Genomic DNA, 24,309 nt, shown 5'->3' with positions numbered 1-24,309 from the left:
CAAGGGGCAATTAGATTAAATTGATAGCCAACCAAATCAGAAGGTTTCTTTAAAACTATGCAACGGAATTTGAACAAAATTACGTACGTTCTGTCGCTGTCGTACTAAAGGAATCCACACGTACATTAATTAACATTGCTGTTAGCTTTTTTATACTTATCACGGTGCTCTATTCAAGCATGTAGAAAGGTATATTGTGTTCTAATGGAAATAAGGATCGTCCAAAAATGTGATGAATGGAGCTCAAAATTTTTCATAAAGAAAGCAAAAAAGTGGTGAAACATTAAGCAACTTGTCGATGGCTATGTGCATAATACATTGGATGAGAAAGTGTTATTTTGATCGACAAATTACCGTATACTATCTCGGCGATAATTTTCGAGAAAATAAATTTTCTATGCAATGAATCAAGCGACACAAATTTGCTGTAAATCAACCATGAAAATGCAAAACGTAAACGATATCTACAATTCCGAACGACTAAAAAATTCCACCAAAACACTATTTCCAGCATGCGATTCAAATTTTGCAGAAAATTCATTATTTTTTTTGTTTTTTTTTTCCTGACGGAATTCGTTAACTCCGACAATAAATCAAAATTTTAACTACTATACGCTGTGAACTCCTTTCTCTTTATGTTACGAGATTGAGCAAGCAGATTCAGTGTTTATGTAGGTTAAATTTTACTCAACATTTCTAGTTGTATGTAAAAAAAAATCAATAATTTTCATAGAAAATTTTTCACTTGACATTTACTCTATAGTCGACTAGAAAAAGTGAATTTTTTTGATTAGAATTTTCCTTTGACATCTTTTTGCTTCTATGCTTTGTTTTCATAAAATATGTACGAATTAATTACAGTTTGAATAGTTTCCATCACTGGAAAAGCTGAAGCTTTTCTTCGTCTCTGCCATGCACTTCACTTTTACAAATTACTTTCTTCGATCGAAATGTTTGTCACTGAGACAGCATTCGTTGGTTCTCGCTGTAATGACAAACTAAAAGTAAATTTTATATTCAATTCGTTTTTCTTTCGATTTTCAGTGTGCGGAGCGTTATGCAAAAGTATCTCGAAAAGGAGAATGAAATTAGCTTTGACAAAATTTTCAACCAAATATTAGGTAAGTGTTTGATTTTACCATGCGATTATTAATTCAGTGAACTCGGTAATTTTTAATCAAAGTTTCCATTTTATGGGGTTTTATTACTGTAAATTGTCTTTTAACATTGCCATCAATAAAGCCCGTCAACTTTTCACAGAAATTGAAAAAAGGGACAGAGTGTTCAGACAACCATACATCATTAATAAAATATCCAGGGGAAAACTACTCAAGCAAATACTGGGACAGGTGCTATTATCTATTGGTGATCAATAGAACGAAATAATACACCAATAGAAGGACACCAACACCAGTGGAAGTAGGTGGGACACGGGACATAGTTTGCTCATGTAGTTTCCCCTCGTGCAATATACTTATCAAAAATGTATCGAAACAAAATAGTTCTAGTAAAAAAACATGCCTTTTGAAGTTGAACTTGGGGCGGGTGGTAGCCTTTTGAATGAGTTACAAAAGTTGTCGCAAAAAGTCCGAAGGACGGGTGAATAACAGCGGTTCCAACTCGTTAGGCCAAAACATGGAATTTTAAAGGCCATATATACCGGTCGAATGATAAACGATATCTACCTCATTGGTAATAACATGTACACTTGTACACAGGGCCGCACTGGCTACTCGGGTAATGCTGTGAAGAATCTCGTAAAATTGTTTTTTGAAATATAAAAATTTTGAGCGGCCGAAAATAGCCGGCTGCCCAGTATGTCCAGCCTGCATGGACAAAGAGTCATATAATTGGACCGGTCATAAACTAGACCAAACTAGGACTAAATTTTGGCCTTGCCCTATCTACGGGCATCTATTGGTGTATCATGAGCACCCCACTAGCGTTGTGTTCTATCATGGCAATACATGATGTAGTAACGAAAACTTGAATTTTGTTGCTATTTTTATAAGTAATACCAAAATGTTGTTGGAATTACAGCTCTCAGCCGGTTATCATTGCATTTACAATCATTCCAACAGAACATTCTATTTTCTTTCTATTAACCTTTTCATATGGGCGGGCGATTAATGTCTTCGATTTTAGAAAGTGACCCACAAGGAAAACACACTCTCACAGGAAAATAAGAGTTGAGTTCAACGGCTTAAAAGTGATTAGTTGAGTCGAACTACTTAATATATTATGAAACCATAACTCCTACGCTATAAATGTGTTGAGGATATATGGACACTGTGTGGTGCGAGATATTCTCCGCAGGATTCAATACACACCGATATTGTGGTTGTTTCAGTTGTTATTTCGCAGTAACAGATTCATTTTATTGGATTTTATTTTCGATTTTGTATTTTTTGCCGCACCAGCAGTTTCAATTCTAAATATTTTCTTTTCCTAAAACTGACAGTTTAAGTTTAGATTATATCCTCGTTCGATTGAAACTTTGACATTACATATTAAGATGTAAGGTTCTGTTTTGTGTAGCATGTATATATAATTCGTTCAGCTGTTGTATTTTACTTATTTATTTTCGTCTATTCTCTTTCCAGGATATTTATTATTTAAGGATTTTTGCGAAAATGTTTCCGAAGAACCAGTTCCACATCTAAAATTTTATGAAGAGGTGAGTTATAGCATTGCTTTATTAATACGGAAAAAACATTTAAATTCTCTCCGAATTGTTGTCGTTGACTCATGCGGTTAACGTCAACTTTTAGTTTATGGATCAATATTTTCACTTTACGATTAGGCAACGATATGGCGTCATTATTGTTTTATTATCCTTATTAAATCCACCCTAAACAACATTATTCCTTCTTTTTTTTATTAATATTGTCTTTGTACCGTGCCATGAGATTGGATTATATAGAATAAAATAATGAAATATTGCCGAGACCATAATTGGCATAATAACTGAATTTTTAACATGAATATAACTCACAAATCTGGTAAAATATTTTTGTATTAACATCGTAAATAAATTTGTTTTTAATATATTCCGGTGAATGTACTCTTTGTTCAAATTCGGTAATTTCGATATTTTTTTTTGTTCACTTATTTACTCTTGTTCACATTCACAATCATCACGATGTTTGCTTTAGTTTTTGTCTCGTGAATTGTCAAAGCCTATGTAAGAATTGTCGTACTGTTCAAATATAATTTGCATTCACTCGTCTTCCACAATAGACTGTTTGCATTGGGTAATTGTACCGTTTATCGTTGATACAGAGCAAGTTTATTTAATCATTAAAGTGATGACCCCTCCGAGAAGACTTTTTAATCACAATAACCACAATGCAACAAAACAAAGTGGACAAAAACCATTCTTAACGAAATCCTAAGATTTACTTGCGAATAGATTATGTGCAATATCAACTTTCAACAAACGGCATTTGCACTGCTAAAAGTTTTACTGAAACCGTTTTAAAGAAAGCACACTAGAAATCTACTGTACTAACAGATCAATAATTTTTCCTGCATCTGTGCATCGCTGCGCCAGGGGGATTAACTCCGAACTGAAACTGTTTCTATAAACTGTTGAAAATTAAGCGAATTCGAGTCTGCCGGGCAAACCAACAATTTTAAACGGTTTTTGCTAACATCATTTAAACAGTCAAACGACATGGAAGTAGATTCAATTGAATGTCCGTTTTTTTTTTATTGCACGGATGTAATTAATAGACTCTGGTTCTAGATGGTGCACTGCCGGCAACAATATTATTCTGACTCAATGGACAATATAAAGTTTGATGGCAAAAAAATGTATTTCGAAAAAATACGTTGTCCCATTACCATGTTTACGATGCGATTATTAATTGGATCGCAGCCGCAGGGAACCATAACCCTTAATAAAAATAGTTTTATAGATGGTATGTGTCAGTGTACGTTGTTTTTCCCCCACCCATTTTCCCTTTATAAAATCTAAAAAAGTTTTCCATTAGTTCAGTGAACTTTTACGTTCCACGTTTTCGTTAATTAATTTTATTTTGCGTTGAAATTTTTGAATGGAAACCTCATTACTTTTTTGGAATGTGGTAAAGTAAAATAAAGTTTTTTTACTACGAATTGTATTGTTGTTAGTTCTCTCATTATACAATACGGTTGAGTTGTTCCACTTAACACGGTGCAAAGTTTTATTCAATTTTAATTTCCGTAATTGCAATACACATCTTCACTTCTTCACCTCCACGTTAAAAGGTCGACTTTGTAAAGTGTACTTATAAGTTTTCTGTTGAAATAAATTTTCTTCCATCAAAGTCATACTTAACGAAACATCCATATAAACAACAATAAGTAACAAATTCATGTTAATTTAAAATGTAAAACCAATTTCCACGTAACACACGCGACATCTTCGAGAGAAAAAAAAAAACTTTGTACGAAGGAAATTGCGAAACATTTTTTTTTGTTCCAAGTAGTAATTTACACTTCTAAGAGTTTATTGGATTATCTAACTCATTTTTATGCTTGGAGTTTTTCTCATTGTTGGCTTTTGCCGAACCTATTCTTACGTCTTTTTCTGACGAGATATATTTTTTGGTCCTTTGGTATTACGTTATTGTGATAATATTACTATTGTGTACAAAAGAAGTAAGTGTTAAGTCGATACTTTTGTGACATTATTTACACAATACCAGAAGAAAGTTTCGATTGTTCTTTAGCTATAAGAAGAAAAAGTGAAAGAGATTTACCAACTTTGTTCAGGTAACCAGTACAATAGGGGAGTCACTTCCCCAAAAATATACGTTGAATTGTTATACATCAAATCCTTTTTTCGTCCTTTTCTGCATATTATTACATAGGTTGGCCACATAAATTGTCGTATATATACGTATCAACGGCATCCACTGAACGTTACATTATATCTCATGCATTCAGTGAAAACGATATACATGTATGTATACTCTGCTCTGCTTGTAAGATGATGACCCAAATAACGTAACGGAGGCAAAAAAAAAACGTATAATGTGTACAGTGGGTTGTATAGCTATAGTATGTACATTATACATCATTAACATAAAAACGCCAGGTCTTTGTGGATGAATGTCTGTTATAGTTTTTATAGTAAATTTCCATTGTGTTTGAAGACGACAAATTTAGTGTCGAAAGTGCTTTGATAACTTTGACTATAATAATGTCAAATTAATCAGAGAATATTTCAAGCTTCACGTTTCGGTTCTCTGGGAAGTGGAGAAAGTTAATCAGTTATCGTTACATGTAGCTTTTAGGTTTCAAACATTTTTTTTTATCTAAAAGGTAGATCTTTTGGGCAGCTATGGAATGGGAAAGCTGCGAGAACTTCATTTCAAACTAAATAAACAAAAACTTGTAGCAGCATCCAGTATTTATTTCTTTGGAAAACAAGTCTAATGAATCATTCGAATAAGAAATTTTCCTCGCCCGGAGCGAGAGCCGAGCAATTTTTTTAAATCGGTTTAAACCTCGGCTTGGGTTGCAGATGACATGTAGAGTTTAAGGGCTTTCAACAAACAATTAGAAATTAATTAAAAGAATCATCTATTGACGGTAATATTATCGACTTCATGTAACCTCATGTCACCTCATTAAATCATTTCCTCTTCTAATGCATTTTACTGTCTTCATTTCTCGACAATGATATCCATTTTGTAAATATTAGTCTGCTTCATATTAAAAATCGTCCTTCGATTCTTTTTGGTCTTATTACGGTTCCATCCATCGTGACACATTGTCACGTAAATGTTTAATCCGAGATCAAAAGCTACTTACCCTTTACGATAAAAATTTGTAATGTGGTTTGGACATACACATACAATGCTAGTCGTTTTAAATAATTGATGGAACAGTCATTATAGAAATGGTAATAGTTTACAGTGTTCCGGATTTGTGACGTTTTCCATGTCAAGCAAATATGTTCAAGTTGAAGCTTTCAAACTTTTTCAATTGAAAATTTCATGTCGAAAAAGAGACTTCCATACCAACTTCAATGGACTATTTGCGGATTCATTGAGATTCCGTACCGTACATACAATAATACAAAAATTGGTAACCTTCACAGTAAGCACGAAACAGAAATTGTCGTTTTTCCATGCATTTTTAGATAATGAATAAAGTTTGAAGAAAGGGCCTTGTGCAGTACAGCCGTTGAATTACATACATGTATGGGCTCGAACAATATTTGCTCATTGAATCCTTGATTAATTTACTTGAAGCTGTGACAATGAACAGTCACTGTCGTTCCACACAAAGGGTTATTGTAACATTTTTATTTTTTTCCACCTACGTGAACTATTCCTCAGTTTGCATTGAGGATATTGCAAGTATAAAATCTGAAGAGAATGTCGAAACTGATATATATTTTGAAAACGAATAATGCACACGTTCACCACACATCACACATACCGTACATAGTGTGCTACTGCGAAACTCATCATAAATAAAAACCCATCACGACGCTTCATTCTTTCTTTTACTTCCCGAAGCCGTTGAAAAGCATTTAATAAAGGCAGAAACGCTGTAAGGTGTTTGCAATGCATCTTCAAACGAATATTATTCGGTACTCGTTGTCGGTTAAACAATACGTTTCGAAACATATGATGTATTATATACGTGAAAGTACTTGCATTTTGTTTGTTCAGCATTTTCTGTTGTAAGGTTGTAGCGATGATCTAAAAACGAGTGAAATATGATCGACGACGACATTGAATGAAGTAGAGAAGGGTTTTGTCACCTTGATTCCAGAAAGCGATGTAAATTAAAATGAACGAAACCAGCTGGAAGTAATAACTTTCTATGCATTGAGAAGCGAAAAATGTTTTGTTTTTGCCAAATTAAATTTAAGTCAAAGTTTGATTTTTGGGTAGCATTTTAAGGGACGTGCGGGACATTAAGCTGAAAGTATATTAGGTTTTTGTGACTCGTTTGATTATGATTTTCGTGAGCCGTTGCGTGAACAGACAAATGTGAACATGACACATAGAATTGGATCTGTATACATAAATCAAATTACTGTTCCGCGTTACATACATTTTTTTTGTTTTATCATGTTTTAAAATGGTTGAACAAGCGGAAGCAAATATAGAACGGTTTTTTTTTGTTATCCTAGGTATATACGACGCAAAAGGGTATTGAAATTTATGTGTAAATATAACGAAGTTATAATACGAAAGAGTGTCGCATGTACGATATGGTGTGTTATAACCATACATAAAAACTTTAGTTTCGTCCTATACAAAAAAAAAAAAGTTTTTGTTCAAGACATGTTGTAGCGTAACACACAAATGGAATCATTTTAACCCATTTCTATCATACTACGCCTGTAGTAAAACGTGTGTATACGAGTGTAGGAACTCAGTGTGATTATTTTGTAGTCAGTTCGTGTATGCTATGCTATGTGTTTATAATGAATCTCATAGAACGAATTGAATAGATAGCTCGCTTAGGTGTGTTTCATATAAAAAATACAGAGGCTCCATAGTGTCAAAATGGTGGTTATATACCATAAGACTCATGTACATTCGTTAGGTAAAATTTAAAGCTGATACCAAATGCATTCTGTCGATATTACAAAAGCTATCAAGCTTAAAGTCATGATTTATATTTCTAAGTTAATACTTCCGAATGTTCCCACACCACGTTCCGAGTTGACATCTTGACGTCATTTGAAATTTTCCTTAGTTCGCGACCGTGAATTTTTTTTCACTTAAGTCGAACTAGAAGGCTTCAGAGAATTATTGTTAAAAAAGTTTTTTTATAGGTTTGAAGCTACTACCGTAAACTATCATGCCATTTCAATACGGCAACGTCATCCACATTGTACATCATGCCATAAATGTTTTGGAAAAACCGAGGGGTGACGCACTTCCATTTAATCCATTTAATCCATTAAATCCATTAAATCCATTTAATCCATTTAATCCAAAAAAAAATTTTTAGTTTTACCGAAATAATTAGGCTACCGACCTGAAAAATTTGTAAAGTAATTGCGAAAAATAGATTTGCACGATCCCCAGCTCGTTTAAGTACTCGTGAGGTATAGGAAAAATTTTTTGTGAAAAATGGTATTAAATTTATTTAATCCATTTAATTCATTTAATCCACTTTACACCAAAAACTCCTAAAAGTGGATTTTTTCGCTTTTTAACATTGTAGTACGTGGTTCGATCAAAATCAACAATTTTTAAGACTTTTACAGTATTTGGTGAAATGAACTTTTTTCCTATTTAATCCATTTAATCCAATTTTTATTCCATTAAATCCATTTAATCCATTTAATCCATTTAATCCCATTTAATCCATTTAATCTAGAAGTGAGTTACCCCTCGGGAAAAACCCTAAAAATCTTTAAATCAGTTTAGTCGGACTGTTCCAAAGTGAAATCAACGAACTCACTTTAACAAGATACCCTTGAAGATACCTCAGCACCTGTTAGTAATGTCCAATTTTGCAAAAGTTTAAGTTTTCCTCTATGTTAGTGTTTTTTCACAAAGTTTATCTATTAACTCGGATGTAATCGGCCCCATTATCACGTTACCATAAAGATTAATTTTCCGCTCAGTTTGGAAAACCTCCTAATGTATACGAAGCATATCAATCGCGACTATCTTGGTAAAATGTTTTGACAGAAATTGTAAAATTTTACGGGCGATTGTTGCTGTTTCTGCAGCTGAACAATTTTCAGTGAACATTCAGTCAATAAAAAAAACCTTGTCATTTTCTCGTCTAAATCTTATGATTCTACCAAATGTCTTACCGAATTGTAGTTTGTTGGAACATGACTGACATAAGAACATTGACCATCGATAAATTTGCAATCTTATATATGGATGATCCATGTATGACCGCACGTAAAAAAAAATGATTATGTCGCATATTCGATCAACGTTAAATGGTTTTATATTTTATGTGATGTAATCCAATGTTTTTTTTTTGATTATGCCGATTCTCGGTAGTGTGTTGGTCAGAACATAGTTGTTCATTTTATCGCGTACAGATATTGATATTATAATCGATAGATGATGATGATTCACATACACAATCCGAACGTGTATAAATTTACTGAACAATATATTCCCCCTGGTCGTTACACTGATAATTTCGATATTTTATTAGTCAATTTGGCGTATTGAGTGTATTTTTGTGTCAATTTTATCATAGCACCTTCCATCCATTCAAGCCGAATATCGTTCTTATCTACTTGTCGTATCAAAAACATGTTCCTGATTCTTAGGTGTGCATTGATTGTATTTATCTATGAAATTTAGGGTTATAAATAGCTCAGCGCTATTAATAGCATTCGGTGCGACTAAAAACCCATATTTCATTTAAGCACACTAGTTCAACCTCTGTTGGCCTTGCATTATTTTGTGTAAAATATCCGAGCTTTTTCACATTAATCACATACTGTAATAATCACATTTGTTAGGAATTTTGAACGATTTTTTGGTTCGATTAAATATTTAGGAGATAAACTAACAGCTGGTTTTATACCTCACTATGACCAATGTCCGATATATTCTAAATGATATTTTAAATATTTGGGAACCATACGTTTTGTTCCCGTAACATCAAAGTAAAATGTTTCAGTTTTATGTGAATTTATATTTTCTGTTTAAAGTTGGTACAAAGCATTATCTGCTTACTGCGTGTTTCATATCCATCCCCACATATTTTCATTAATCTTATTCATCTTCATGCTTTTAATGTTAGTGTAGTTGCGATCATAAAAAGCAAGTATGCATAACATTCTACTGTAAAGGTGAAATTCGCCTTAACAAATAACGCGTAATATAAATCGTATGGGGTAACACCACGAAGAACATTTTTATTTTACGTTTTTTTTCTTTTCTTCAACGATATAATGTGTATAAAAATAAGATTTCGTTGAGTGCTCATATTTGAGTTAAGGTGATTTTTCTCGCTGATTTTACTCTCGTCGTATACATTCACCGAGGAAAAGATTATACCTGTCTGCTGACGATGCGATGGATCAAACACCAATTTGTATGGATGAAGAAGAAGAAGAAAAAAAACTGTAAATTTTTTCCCTCTTCCATCATCATTTCTATCTTTTGCTTCGAACTTATATATCTATCAAAAAATATAAAATCATTTTCGTTATCGTTCCAATATGTGTACCTAACCTACCCTAAAACCCAACCCCACTGTAAGTCAGAATTTCGTTTACATTTTTGTATGTGTTGGTATCGGAAAAGTTTTTATATTTTAAAACTTTTTACATGTCATGTCACCATTAAAGTTATGAATTTTGTTGAAGATTTTAATATTACATAAAGTGGTGTATATGAAGTGCCTTTTTAAGAATTGTTATAGACAAAGTTTTGGATTGTTATTTTATTTCATTGTGACCGGAAAATTAATTCACGCCGAGCATTTTAAAGAGAAATTTTTACATATCCTGCAAAAGGCACTTATTCTTTCCGGTTTGTTGGAAATTTTGACACAAATTGTAAAATGATTAGAAATTATCGATTCAGTTATTTGTTACACTTTTTACATCGTCGTCACGAGTACTAGCACTATTAATTGAAAGATTTGGAATTGTTATACGTATAATACTGTTACAAGGATGTTGCAAGCGAGCATGCAAGGTTATTATAATTCACGGTTTTGAGAATATTTTTGACAGGAGTTTTAAATCCCAGGGAATTCTTTTCTTTGTAACAACATTTTAAAAACATAGCTAACGCCGACCCGTACGAAACACCTATTCGTATCAAAAGCCTTTAATGTGGAACTCTACTTCTCTATTCGCCCTTTAAAATCACTAACATTATCCACCAGTGCCTATTTTTCGTGAAATTTTAGTGAGATTTCGTGAAATTCATAAAACTTCGTGAAATTCGTGAAATTTCGTGAAATTCGTGAAATTTCGTGAAATTCGTGAAATTTCGTGAAATTCATGAAATTTCGTGAAATTCGTGAAATTTCGTGAAATTCGTGAAATTCGTGAAATTTCGTGAAATTCGTGAAATTTCGTGAAATTCATGAAATTTTGTGAAATTGTATAAATGTGTAATAAATTAAGTTACACAAGCTGCTACTTAAAACAGCAATATCACAATAAATATTGGAAAAAACGAACTTATGGAACCTTTTTCGTCCGGTCGGAAGTAATCATTGACTGTCAAATAGCGATCAGGTGAGCAATTCCGATTATACGATAATTGTCTTTCTAATAAAAGGGTTGCAAGAATGGGTCAATAAAAGCAACTAACTATATCTAGACCTCTATACCGTGCAATAGAAACACCACCCAGTATTTATCAGGCAGAAAATGTCTGAATACAAACTGAAACGTAAACCGAATTTTCTGTTGACCACACTACTCTTTCAAAGTCTTTTATTTGTGAGAGATTTGCCAGGAAAACTAATTATTATTACCAAGGTTCTGAAACAACAGTTTAACACACTTTTAAGTTGATCACGAAGGCGGTGTGATCAAAATTTTCCTGTAGCGCCAACTAGGTTTGGAAAATTTTCAAACAATATATATGTCTGAATTGTCAAGATTTGTGTTTCACCCTCTTTCGTAAGTGTCTTAACCTGTTCTTTCAGAACCTTGATTATTACACCAAGCCCTGTATAGAATCAGTCAAAAAAAACATTTAATAGTAAAGGTGACGCAAGTCTACAGTAAGTCACGCCGTGCGGTCGAAATTCAATATCTTCCTAACGCAAGTCTTTCTAAAGCAGCGCCATTTTCATACAAAGATGCGTTGAAATGTATTTTTTGGTTCGGCGTGAATAGAGATTCGAAAGTGGGTAAAGAAGTTTTTACTAAAAAAGTGTGCCACAAGTGACTTTGTCGGTTCGACATTGATTGATCGAGAATGTGACGTTTCCATAACACAACTTCTAGCACGATCTTTGAGAAAAGTCCAATTTGGAGGCTTCTGTGATGAGAGCTACCACATAAGATTGTTTGTAGATGTCGTTCAGATGATTCAGATGCCATTAATTTTGGGGTTCATTTGTTGCTTATGTATTTATGATTACTCAATATTTCAATTTAATCTGAAGTGAGGCCCAATTCAAGTTTATAAGATTTATTGACACGACGAAGGCACAATGCTAGAATTCAAGATATTGTGAACGCCAAACAACGATTGTCTAACGACAGACAGTTACAAAAATATACTGAACTATTTTCGTTATCTTTCATCATAATGCTGCCTCATGTAATACATTACAATATTGGTAAAATAAGAGAACATCCGACAACTAATCAATGCATGACAATTGAGTTTTCTAAATTTAATTATTTTTTTTCTGAAGGTGATAACAACCTTGTTGTCGAAAGCTAGGCCTATAAAACAAAGATTAACCAGTCCAATTATCAGAATATCTTTTAAAATGGATACAGAACTTGGAAAATGAAGTTATCTACTATTAATGAAGCTATCCATAATATTCGTGAAATTTAATGAAATTCGTGAAATTTCGTGAAATTCATGAAATTTCGTGAAATTCATGAAATTTCGTGAAATTCATGAAATTTCGTGAAATTCATGAAATTTCGTGAAATTCATGAAATTTTGTGAAATTCATGAAATTTCGTGAAATTCATGAAATTTTGTGGAATTCGTGAAATAAATTTTCAAAATAGGCACTGTTATCCACTCTTTGCCTTGTTATCATATACAAATAAATTACCAGACGCAATATAGACAGCCCCGTACGAAGTCAACTTTCATAAATTCGTATTTAAACAGCTATGTACCGCTACATTTACCTACCGCTACATTTACCTACATTTTACTACAAATAAACATTTCACAGATGAATATGTTATTATATAGCTCTATATGCCTGTATATAGCTCAATAGAGCTGTATATAGTTCGGAGTGACTAATTGAACCCGAGTGCAAATAGCCAGACAACACAGAGCTTGCTATTTGTACCCAGGTACAAATAGCCACGCAACACAGGCAATGCTATTTGTACCCGGGTAAAATTACTCGAGATATTGACAAAATACTACAAGTTCACTGTACGGAGTCCAATTTGACGTGTTACAAACGTATGCGTAAGCCTATAAGACCTCAGTACTTTGTACGGGTCTAAAAATACTTGGACGGGATTAAGAACGTAATGACTCAGTGTGAAGATTCTCCACTGTTTCGTTGTAGGTCCCGACTTCAAATCTTGTCAGATACAAACGTTTTTCTTCGATTGATATATAGTTTTATTTCCTTGGAAATCCTTAGAAAAACGATTAAAGACAATGAAAAATCTTTTGAAGAAAATCCTAAAATTCACTGAATTTCCTAAAAACCCTTAAAATTTCCAGTAAACCTTCAAGCGTTGAACCAAATCCTTCCAGTTCGACAACGAAAATCCTATGACAATCCAGTGATTCCTCTGGGAATTCTTTTTTAACGCAAAATCATTTATCACTCAAATTTACGACTATCAGCCCCCTCGACGGAAAGTATTTATTTAATATTGAACTGATTTTCTTTCATGCTTTATGTATTGCCTGGCCAACATTACCAACATACTATTGCGTTGGAACGGTCCTTTTTTTCAAATCGTTGCTAAATACCAATTGCAACTCACGCGAAATTCCGATAACAAAACGCAGTGTAGCCACTTTAAATACATATGTTGTTGTACAAACTCATTGTTTTTTGCCACCAACTCATTATTTTCATATCATATATTGTATACTTAGCCTTTTTCTGTATTAAATATGCAAACACGATAACAGCACCCGATTTTTTTTTCTACTCATGATGATGATATAATAAAATCTATCGATATAACATACAACTTGTTATTGTTGGTATATGGATGGTATATATGGATATAGTAGAGAGATATAGAGAAACAGAATAAACTAAAACTATACGGTTATAAATGCGCCATCGCCAAAAAGGTTTCATTATTTGTTATATATACGGTTTCTACTTACGAACATTGCATATATACAGTCGCACCATACACTTAACTATATCTAAACAAAGTTATCTGTACTTATTTATATAATAAATAAAGATTTTCGATTTTCTTGGAAAAGAAAAATATAAATCGTTGAGTAAAGAAAAACCCGAGAAAAGAAAAACATAATGAATGAAAGAATTGTACAACGTATAGGTGTAGTAGCGATGAAGTAAACACTAAAGCAAACTCTTTCTCTTTACGTTAACACAAAAAGCAGGCTTCTGTTATGTCGACTATCGTTAGCTGTAGGACTATCACAATTTTCCGTGCTAAGCGTGTTCCTTGTGATATATACGAGTGCTTTACAGGTATAATGTGTATATAAGTTGGACAACCAAGTCTTCCACATTTTATGCATTTTGTATAATTCAAGTGTGTGCCCAACAAATCAGCAACAATGATAAAACAACTACACAGAAGACGAGGATAAACATTGAAGTTGAAGAAGATGTAAACTCCTTCTGACAATATTCATTCATCCAATCTAAGTCAGATATACATCAATCCACAATTAAATTCCATTGCGAAGTAGTGTACATAGGATGGATCAATGTGGAATTTTGTCATTTGAATTCGTTTAAGGCCAATACACATCAGCATCTACGGTCAGTTGGGAATATGATCTTTCTATTTTTAAAACTGGTTTGATAATGTATTATGTAGTTTTAACAACAGAAATATTATATCCCCAACTGACACTAGATGCTAATGTGTGCCTTTAAAATTGGGATGATTTCGTATTTGAGTTTTTTTTACATTTGTTTTTATGTCAGTGAAACTTTATCTTAAACTTTATGATACCGCGTAGACGCAGTAGAGTTTCACATTTATTTCACAAGACTTTCATCTGAGTAGCGTTTCAACCGAAAAAATTTAAATTCTGTTCGGCCAATTTGGAAACTTTGAAATAAATTCACTGGACAGATCTTTAAAGTCGAATTCACAAAAGTGATTCTTTGAGTTTCATAAACAGAAGTTTCTGAAGTTACTTACATACTTAACAAGAGTCAATCACCCAATAATCCGGGCTAACTCCACAACAGCATTTTGCCATCTTTGACGATCCTCTGCCTTTTCTTTGAACTCAGGTCTAGTGCCTTCAAATTAACTCACAAAAACTTTCTTTGTCATTCATCGTTCATGCGGATCACGTGACCAGCCCATCTTGATCGTGCCGCATTAATGACACTCACAATGTTTTCAGCACCAAAAGTTTACATGAACTCGCTATTTGTTCTTTCACTGGTCCACCGGTGTTGCATTTTTCTTTCAAAACACCTCAGACATCAGGTAATTTGGATCGGTCAGTCGGAAAATCAGATTTAAACTATTAAACTTCCAACTGATCCAACCTAGTGTACAGACACAATATATAAAAGATGGAGAATGTTTAAATTAACATTTTTTTATCGGTTTAATTGAAATTAAATTTCCGAAAATAGATGCCACTTGTAAATGTGTGCATTCAAGTGTATGTTTTACAAGAAACAAGTGTGAATTGATTGGAAACATTATTCACCCATTAATATACACATCTTCGTTATATAGATTTGAATTGTTTAGTAACAAAATTAATTTTATTTAATCGTTTCAATTATTGAAATTTAAATTTCGGAAAATAAATGGAAACTTATCCGAAGATAATAAATTGTTGTCCGAATTTTTGAGATGATTCGAATGTTAATTCGGACCGATTGGCGATATGGCAAATGTAAAATTTTTTAGAGAAATAATATTAATCATTTTAAAACCGTACAGACTCTTCCGCTAGAACCTTGAACTACGAAAATAGCATTAAATTTTTAGCGATTTATGTACTTATCTTTCTTTAATTGAAATTGATTTAAACGAACAATATCAATTAAACATTAATTCGGTCATATAGAGACATACTTTAGTCTAAAAAGAAAAAGTGTTATAAGTATCTTCCATCCACGTCTTTACATTAACGTGACTAAGATTGCATGCATGAACATTATTGAAAGGATTGAACGGTACATCTCAGTCGTCTGTCACCATGGTTTGTGTCCACTTATCACGACTTCAGTTGTCCTCTTGACAATTTTACCATTTTTTTTCTACAGACACGTGCAACAGAAACATTTTATTCTCCAGATGTACAATGATGCTACAATGATGAACAAAAAAAAATGTTCTCATTGAGTCGTTCATTTTATACCACTTTGTCTTGAGTGTGTAATTCAAATAAAATATGCCATACGATTTGGTGATTCCAACCAAATTACTACATAAATAAAAAAAAAAAAAAATTCTTCAAAATATCCAATTACATGTTCATGTAGAAAACTGTCATAAATTACATATTTATACAAATAAGTTTAACATTTTTTATGTCTCGCATAAAAAGGCTGTAATTCATATTTTCACTTCTGTATTTACACACTCATTTCACTTTCATTTCTCTGTTTATTTTATATATTTTTTTTATATCTAATCTATATCCCTCTTTTCGACTATTATTGTGTGTATATAATCGTCTATGTTTATACAATCGAAAATCAATAATTTCTTAAATTAGCTGAAGATGAAGAATGTTATTATGTTTTTAATTGTATTTCTTATACACATCAGTTTCGTGTTTTTTTTTCTAATTATTTTTTTGCATTATAAACTGCTTTGGCTAAATTTTATTTTTTTATTTATAACCAGAACTATGTTATTTTTCCATTACAGATTAAAAGCTACGAGAAAACTGAATGCCACGATGAAAGGAGGAAATTGGCTAGAGAAATTTATGATAACTTTATAATGAAGGAAATGCTATCCCATACACATGTGAGTGGTTTTTGGATTTAATTAATTTATATTCATTTACAAAATGACAGAATTTGACTTGAATTTTCAACATAAAATACGTAAAAGACTTCTCTGCGGAAATTTCGTTTTTTGATTGGCTCTAGAAATTTATGGGTTTACAGAAAATGTCATAGCAATACAGCGCATGATTTTTGCAACAAATGCACCTGCATTCCGTTTAATACTGAAAAACTCTGGAAGTGACACGAAGGAAATCCTTGCGAAGTCAACGCAATTTTCATTTTATTTTCATCTTCAAAAATAATCTGCTTTATTACTCGTAGCAAAAATAGTTCATTATTATATCAGTGCTGGAGCCCTCGGATACTTTTACTCATCTGAATACGAGATATCAAATTACTTCACTTGTAAAGTATGGCGTTTTACTTTACGAGCGAGGTAAACGGCCTTCACTAGTGAGGGAATCACCACATTACCTTACTAGTATAATAAAAGACTTTTATTTTTGGTCAAAAAAGTTCTTTTCCATGTTTCAAGCACTACTTTTGACACCCTCAGCATGTAAAATCCATTACATAACTCGGGATAAAAATGAAAAGTTTACTTTTCGTGTGTTTATTGACTTCGGCATCGCCTCGAATCAACAAAATTCAGAAGAAAACTCTAATTTTGAACTTTTTATCACTCGTTATATAAATAACTATCTAAGAACTCTGTGATAATTATCGAATGTGTCTAGTGTCTACTAATGGTCCCATAACAATGTTTAAACTTTTGCAGACGGCTATTCAATCTATTGATTAAACTTTGTGACCAAAAGATGTACTAGATTCAACAGTAAAAATTATAATGGTTATATATGCTTGTCGTCTGTGAAAGGTTGAAACAAACAAACTGGAACACATCACTTCATGTCTAGAAGTTTCCTAATTAAATTTTCTCAAATTATGTCCGAATTAATTCCATAAACTCTAAAAGCTATCCAATCTAATAAAAACGAAAATCTAAAATCCTTTGCCTCGCCAGTTTTTATTTCAATTTATTTTATTAGTCGAACAATAAGGACATTTAGTTTTGAATTGTTAATGAATGATAAAATTACGGTTGAATTTTGTATGCTATCGATGAACCAGCAATCCATTTTATATATTTCGTTGATAATTGTCTGATTCAATTCAATTCAATTCGTTGACGACAAGTTATAGCATCAATAATATTAATGATTTTATCGAATCCTGTCAGATTTGATTCAACTATTTTTACTATCATAGCACTTAACGAGCTGCATTGGATATGGAAAAAAATTTATCGTTTAAGAAGCAATTTAATATAATAAAATATTGAACGCTCAACACTGTGTTACTCGTTGTGTCTATTACGACAATACGGATTCTATTCTGTTACGATAACATCGTTTATTCAATGGAAGAATTTGAGTTTCAATGACATCATTCATATTTGTTTTAATTGAGTTACGTGCTTAATACTCTACGCTCACTCGGTGACTATGACAAAAATTGTATACTAAAAGTATGCAATAAAATATTACGAGTATCATTAGTGTCTTTGGTGGTTGTATGCCTCAAACCACCGTGCCAACACGAATTCAACCATAATGTTATTTTGACATCCATGTCTACCATCTAACAATTCTCGGTTACAATGTCAGTCAAAGCTGAAAACATAAAAAAAATAATTTTATATTCAAATAAAAGAGATTGCTTCGTCTCATACTGGTTAGACAATAGATCCGCATAATATAAAACTTCAATCGAGTTTTTAATAGTCCACAAAATGCTCATCAAAATACCGCACAATATTGATATTATCATGTCGTACCCATCAAATAAAATGTAAATTGCAGATTTTTGAGTTGTGCGATTTGAAAATACATCAAACAACAACGGGTGATGAATGAGTAGGTTTCAGCGTTTGAAAAAACTGTTTACCAATAGTGTTTTACTATCATTTCGCACCATTGCTATTAATTGTGTATTTGTGGATGGCACATCCTGGGAGAAATAATTTTAAGTCATATTAATGATACTCGACCGGTAACATATATGCGGAATGATACTTAAATAAATGGAGATTTCCACAGCACAAAAATTCTAACTTTAAATTTTGAATTTCAGTTTCGATAGAAAAAAAAACAAGCACAATTGAACACATTGATTTAATCTGAATAGATTTTTCGACGCAATTCCGTTAATAAATAATTTTTCTTTCCCTCTTGATACATATTAATTCGCTAACTTGATTCATGCGACTGCAGTAATCAAATAAGCGGTCAAAGGTCGTAATTGATAATTACATTTAAATTGTTTCATGTAGCTGATGAATTTCGAAGAAAAAAATATTAATTTCTCAGACTTGTTGACGCAACTCAAAACTCGAATTATCGCATGAAAAATGCTTCTGCTCTTTATTGTCCGTAATTAATTATGAGTCTGGTATAAAACAGAAAAAAAGTCATATTAAGAACTGCACCTAGTCATTTACATGGAAATAATACTGTCGGTGGTGGCATTTCGTTTCATGTTTTATTTATCTAATAATTCTTCGAAATAAATAAAATGCCAAACAAATCTCAGGTGTGTGTCACTATACACATGAAATTTAACGCTCACAAACTGCAAATATAAATCAAACAATTTCATGCACCATTCTCGTCTGTTTTAATTAATTTGATCAATCACCAGTTGTCATCAATTTTTCTTTTTTTCTGAATAATTCAATTATGCTGCATGAATTCCATTATTTTTCCACCTACAGTTCAACGAACAAAAATATTCCATCGTCTAACCGTAACCACTGTACAAATAAAATTTAAAAAAAAAATCAGATTTAAGAAGAAAAACATGACAATCAGCGAACATCCAGCCACTAACAGAATACTAGCAAATTTATTGGATTGACGTTACCGATTTTTGTTTTTTAATTATTTTTTTTTTCGGTTAAATGAGTTTCATTCATTCATATGACGACAATACCATTTTGCGTTGCTTTTGCCGTTTACTTAAAACGTTTATTATCATAAAACAACATCCACATTTTTTTTTACCTTCTATTAAGGTCATCAATTTTATAAAATTCCTATTACGTTTCTTGGAAATAAGATATACTTAGCTATGTTATGCAACTCGTTCATTGTTACCTGCTTTGGAAAGATGGTAATATAATTTTTATTTTCAGAGAACTTGAATAAACAATTTAAAAAAAAAATTATATCTCGAATACGAAGCGGAAACGGTTTTTGTGTAAGCTCTTTTCGAATTCGTTGACTTTGAGATGGGTTTGTTCAACTCTGTTCGAAGAAATTAGATACATTGCATTAATTGAATGTATTTGACATTTCCCTTCTGATAATGTGCGTGATTTTGCACCTTGTACACTCTTGGTTCGCCACATACCATCACACACAAATAAGTTTAACCATTTCATAATTCGTCTCAACAGTCACTTACATTCAATAATTTCTATGCAAGTTTTAATTACCAAATCAGAAACTCTTGCTCGTTAATTTCCTTTTAATTGAATTAAACAAAGTTCAACGCCTTCCTTCCATATCCATCGGTTGCCTCCATAATGACTTATAAAATAAAAAATAATTTATCGATTTTGCATCTCACAAAATTTAACACAAAATTCTGGATATAAAATTCAGTAATAGGGGTTAGAGTGGATAGTATATCATGGTAGGGTTATATATAATGAACGAAAATGATGATTGATGAACCATAAAACTTTTTAATGGCTCTGTTTGTTATGTAATCTGTGTCAGTTCCACTAGTTTTAAACACAAACACTACGTTGATTTATCTTAACCATTTGTTTTCTTGCAAGTTTTGATCTACTTCTGTCTGTGGGTTGTTTATTTCTATATTACAGGTACTTTTGGTAAGACATTTGTGGGTTAAAAAAAACGTCTATTTGTGTGTCCATTAATTGAGGTCGTTATATTTGTTTGTTTGCTGAAAATGTTTATCTTCTTTGGCGAAAGATGGAAGCATTGCTACAATTTCTTTTCAATCTTTTCAATCCGTTGTTTAAATTAGCCGAAAAAACAACCGCATCAGCTTCACAAAATTATTTCTCTTTACTGAATTCGTACAGTCAAAAGCAAATGGATTTTAATTGTTTCAACCGAATATAATTGTTCTTCGGATATGAATTAAGAAAGTAATGTAGATTCATTGTGAAATTCAGCAATATAGCAGATGGTGGCATGGTGTGTACGTACTGGGTTCTTGATTTAATTTTTGCGTCTTTCGTTCCGCAGTGTTAAATTCTCGGATTAATTTCAAACGAAATTTCTGTTATTAAATATCAAATATTATTCTCTCTGGTATAACATTGAATCAAATTTTTAGTGGTTCAATATTTGATGTTTGAGTTGAGATGTTGTTTGCCGGTTTCTATTTTGAATGAGTCAGCGCTATGCAGACTGTTGGCAAAAATGATGTTAATTTTGCGATACAAACGAGACGTCACATCTAAAAAAAATATATTGAGCAAAGGATGTGCTTATCCTCAATATTCTGGCGTTTCCACACTGAATGGTTAATATAATGACAGACTTTGAACGAGATAAAATTTCGCTTTATCGGTACACTGTTCTGAATGTTTCTTTCAAATCGTGCCAATAAGCTTAATCGATTCTGAGGCCCACAAACACATTGTCTCGACAACGAAATCTATTACTTCTTTTGTTGTACCTTTTCCTAAAAGAAAGAACTCATTTCCTATTCTTAATATCAGTATCCGTATCGATGACAGATGACTAATGAGATTAATCTATCTTTTTCCTTATTTGAATTTTGAAAATTAGCTTCAATCCATGCATCTAATGTTATTATTCACTGCAATGGCTTATAGAGAAAAAACAAATAGGAAAAGAAAAGCAGATCCAAAGATTCCGAAAGTGCGTCTCACATTTTATACTTTGTTGTCAATCTACCAGCACACGAGACTCTTTAAATGTAAATGGAAACGGAACTAAATTACACACTTTGTTAAGTTCAATCAAATTGTTTTTTTTCCAATTGCTATTTAAACGAACTGGTCGTGGACATAGTTTTCATGGACGCTATAAATGATGGCCTATATTTCAACCAATTTATTAAATTGAACGTTATTTATAGTCGACCAACGAAACCCCATGAAATGGTAATTATAAGTAAACCGGCACAGGCTGTCCCATGCTTCCTTTTACTGTTTGTCGATTATTATTGGAAATTGTCTCGACTCGGGTGTATCGTGTCAAGCAATAATATTCAATTCAAGTTTCAGCTATGCTAAATTTCTGGTTTATGGAAGGGTTCGCTTTGAATTAATTGCACACACTTCCTTTGCAGAATTAATTGAATATTGACAATATGGACTCCATATTATGGAGTGTAACTGCAAGTTTATGGGATTGTTACCGTTGTTTCGGTATCTAATTCGAAAGTTTTCAGACGATCCCTTTTATGGATAGCAGGAGAGACAAACATATTTCGCATTTTTTTTTAATGTATGAATATGACATTGAATTTCATAAATTTATTAGCTTTCTGTTTTCCATGTAAACTGCAATAATACTGTGATTTTTTTGCACTCACAAAGAAATGAACGAAACCTTAGCATTAGTACGCCCACTCATAAATTTTTTTAGATTTAATAACCATTGTATGCTTGAATACCATTGAACAAAAAATTTAAATTGTTTTTGTGATCATTTTTTTGCAGGAATATTCAAAAGAGGCAGTGGCACATGTACAAAAGTATCTTATGAAAAACGAAGTTCCAGTAAATTTATTTGAAGTACGTATACATACATTATATTCATTCATATCACACACAATATCTATACAACACTACACATTCGATACAATAAAAAAAAGCTTGAAAAAAAAAAGAAATAATCTAAGAAAATAAACTTTTTTCTTTCTTTAACATTACATTACAAATTCTGTTATGTATTGATTTCAATACACTGTGTTTCTACGCCACACACATGAAATACATTTTCATTTTTGTTTGTTCACTTTTCTCTCTTTTTTCCAGCCGTATATAGAAGAAATATTCAATCATTTAAGGGGTGAACCATTTCAAAAATTTTTAGAAAGGTAATTTTATTGAATATTGATGTATTGATTTTGTGAAAATGTTATTGTCATGGTTTAGTCTTTTTTTCATAAAAAATATGATGGCTTTGAATGAATATGTTTGCTAGCGAAAGTGTTGTTCTTGATAAATTTCGACTCAATAACCTTAAGTTATTATGAATATATGTGCTAGCCAGTGTTTATAGAGTGAATGAATACACGGTTTTTTTTTACATGTCTCTGCCATATTACTTGTTGTCTCCATCGATAAATTCAGAAACTAATTTATATTTAATCAAGACAATAAAGACGTTAATTGTTTTTGCGATAAATTGGTAAAAGAAGACACTATGTGGTAATACGATTGCCAGTAAATGGAAAAATATTCTTACCGATCGATTTCAGTCCCAGCCAGATGAGTATAAATTACTGCAATTAACAAACAGTCTCTTTTCTATCAAATCCTTAAAGTTAACCTCCTGTTCCTTTTTACATTACTTTTGTATCAACCAGTTAACCTAGGACTTTCACAGCTTGCTTTCGTTTATCAAATGAATGAACTTCCTTTTAAATTCAACACAATTGTAAAAGTTCATGTTTCCGCTCTCATTTTCGTACATATTGAGTATCAGGTAGAATTTTTTTTTATTCCTGAAGTTATGACGGTGGCTGGCTTTTTTTATGTATTTTACGTAGGTCTTTGTTGAGCCATTCTATTAATATATTTCAGCATAGTTTCCTGCTGATCTTATGGATAATGATAACGAATAATTTAATCCAAATGAAATGAGACATGGTCCTATAAGCTAAATGAGTTCAACATTTCCGTAAACCATCAATTTCGTCTTCAATGTTATTACGTAGTGTTGGGGCGTGAAACATGAAATCTATCAAACTTACGTTTATGTCAAAGAATGGTCTACGTGTTGACGTATTCATAAAGCTGCTTACATGGTTTTTACTTTTAAAAACGACAAGCGTATCGTCACGAATCTACTACTTCATTTGTTTCAATAGTATCGCTTAGTGTTTGATATCAAATCATCTACTTCATTAGTTTTTCTGTACGTTTTGCTTTAATAAGAGAACACTTATCGGAGTAGATCTATTATTTTTGACATCATTGTCGGTAACAAATGACTTACTGTAACACTTGGGAGTGCTTCTATCTCCAATTGGCGAGTGGAATGACGAGTCATATGGTATCGATTCTATTGAAATATTTTCTTGAACTTTTACGAGAAAATCATTAAAATAGTTCCTCTGGACCTCACAACCTATGACCAGAATAAACAATGAATTCAGACTTATGTTGTCTCATATAACAAAAATTATCGTAAAACCAATCAGACACTTTAAACGATAGAAGTAACAGATTTAATGTTTTCATCGCTTGTCAACTGCAAAAGGTCAAAGATAAACAAATGTAAAAAATTACGTTCC

General features: G+C 32.2%; 1 protein-coding gene across 2 annotated transcripts in view; it reads left to right on the top strand.

Moving 5' to 3' along the window:
• The window catches only part of LOC119071163 (G protein-coupled receptor kinase 1), a 52,220-nt gene that overhangs the window by 6,899 nt on the left and 21,012 nt on the right, over positions 1–24,309 (top strand). For both annotated transcript variants that reach the window (XM_037175921.1, XM_037175920.1), the window contains exons 3-7: positions 1,045–1,121; positions 2,604–2,677; positions 16,694–16,795; positions 22,508–22,582; positions 22,826–22,887. In XM_037175921.1, the coding sequence (XP_037031816.1) occupies positions 1,045–1,121; positions 2,604–2,677; positions 16,694–16,795; positions 22,508–22,582; positions 22,826–22,887 (390 nt within the window). The remainder of the gene's footprint in view (positions 1–1,044; positions 1,122–2,603; positions 2,678–16,693; positions 16,796–22,507; positions 22,583–22,825; positions 22,888–24,309) is intronic.

This window comes from Bradysia coprophila (assembly GCF_014529535.1).
Source record: "Bradysia coprophila strain Holo2 chromosome IV unlocalized genomic scaffold, BU_Bcop_v1 contig_144, whole genome shotgun sequence".
Taxonomy (NCBI): Eukaryota; Metazoa; Arthropoda; class Insecta; order Diptera; family Sciaridae; genus Bradysia; species Bradysia coprophila.
This window is presented reverse-complemented; position numbering and strand designations above follow the sequence as displayed.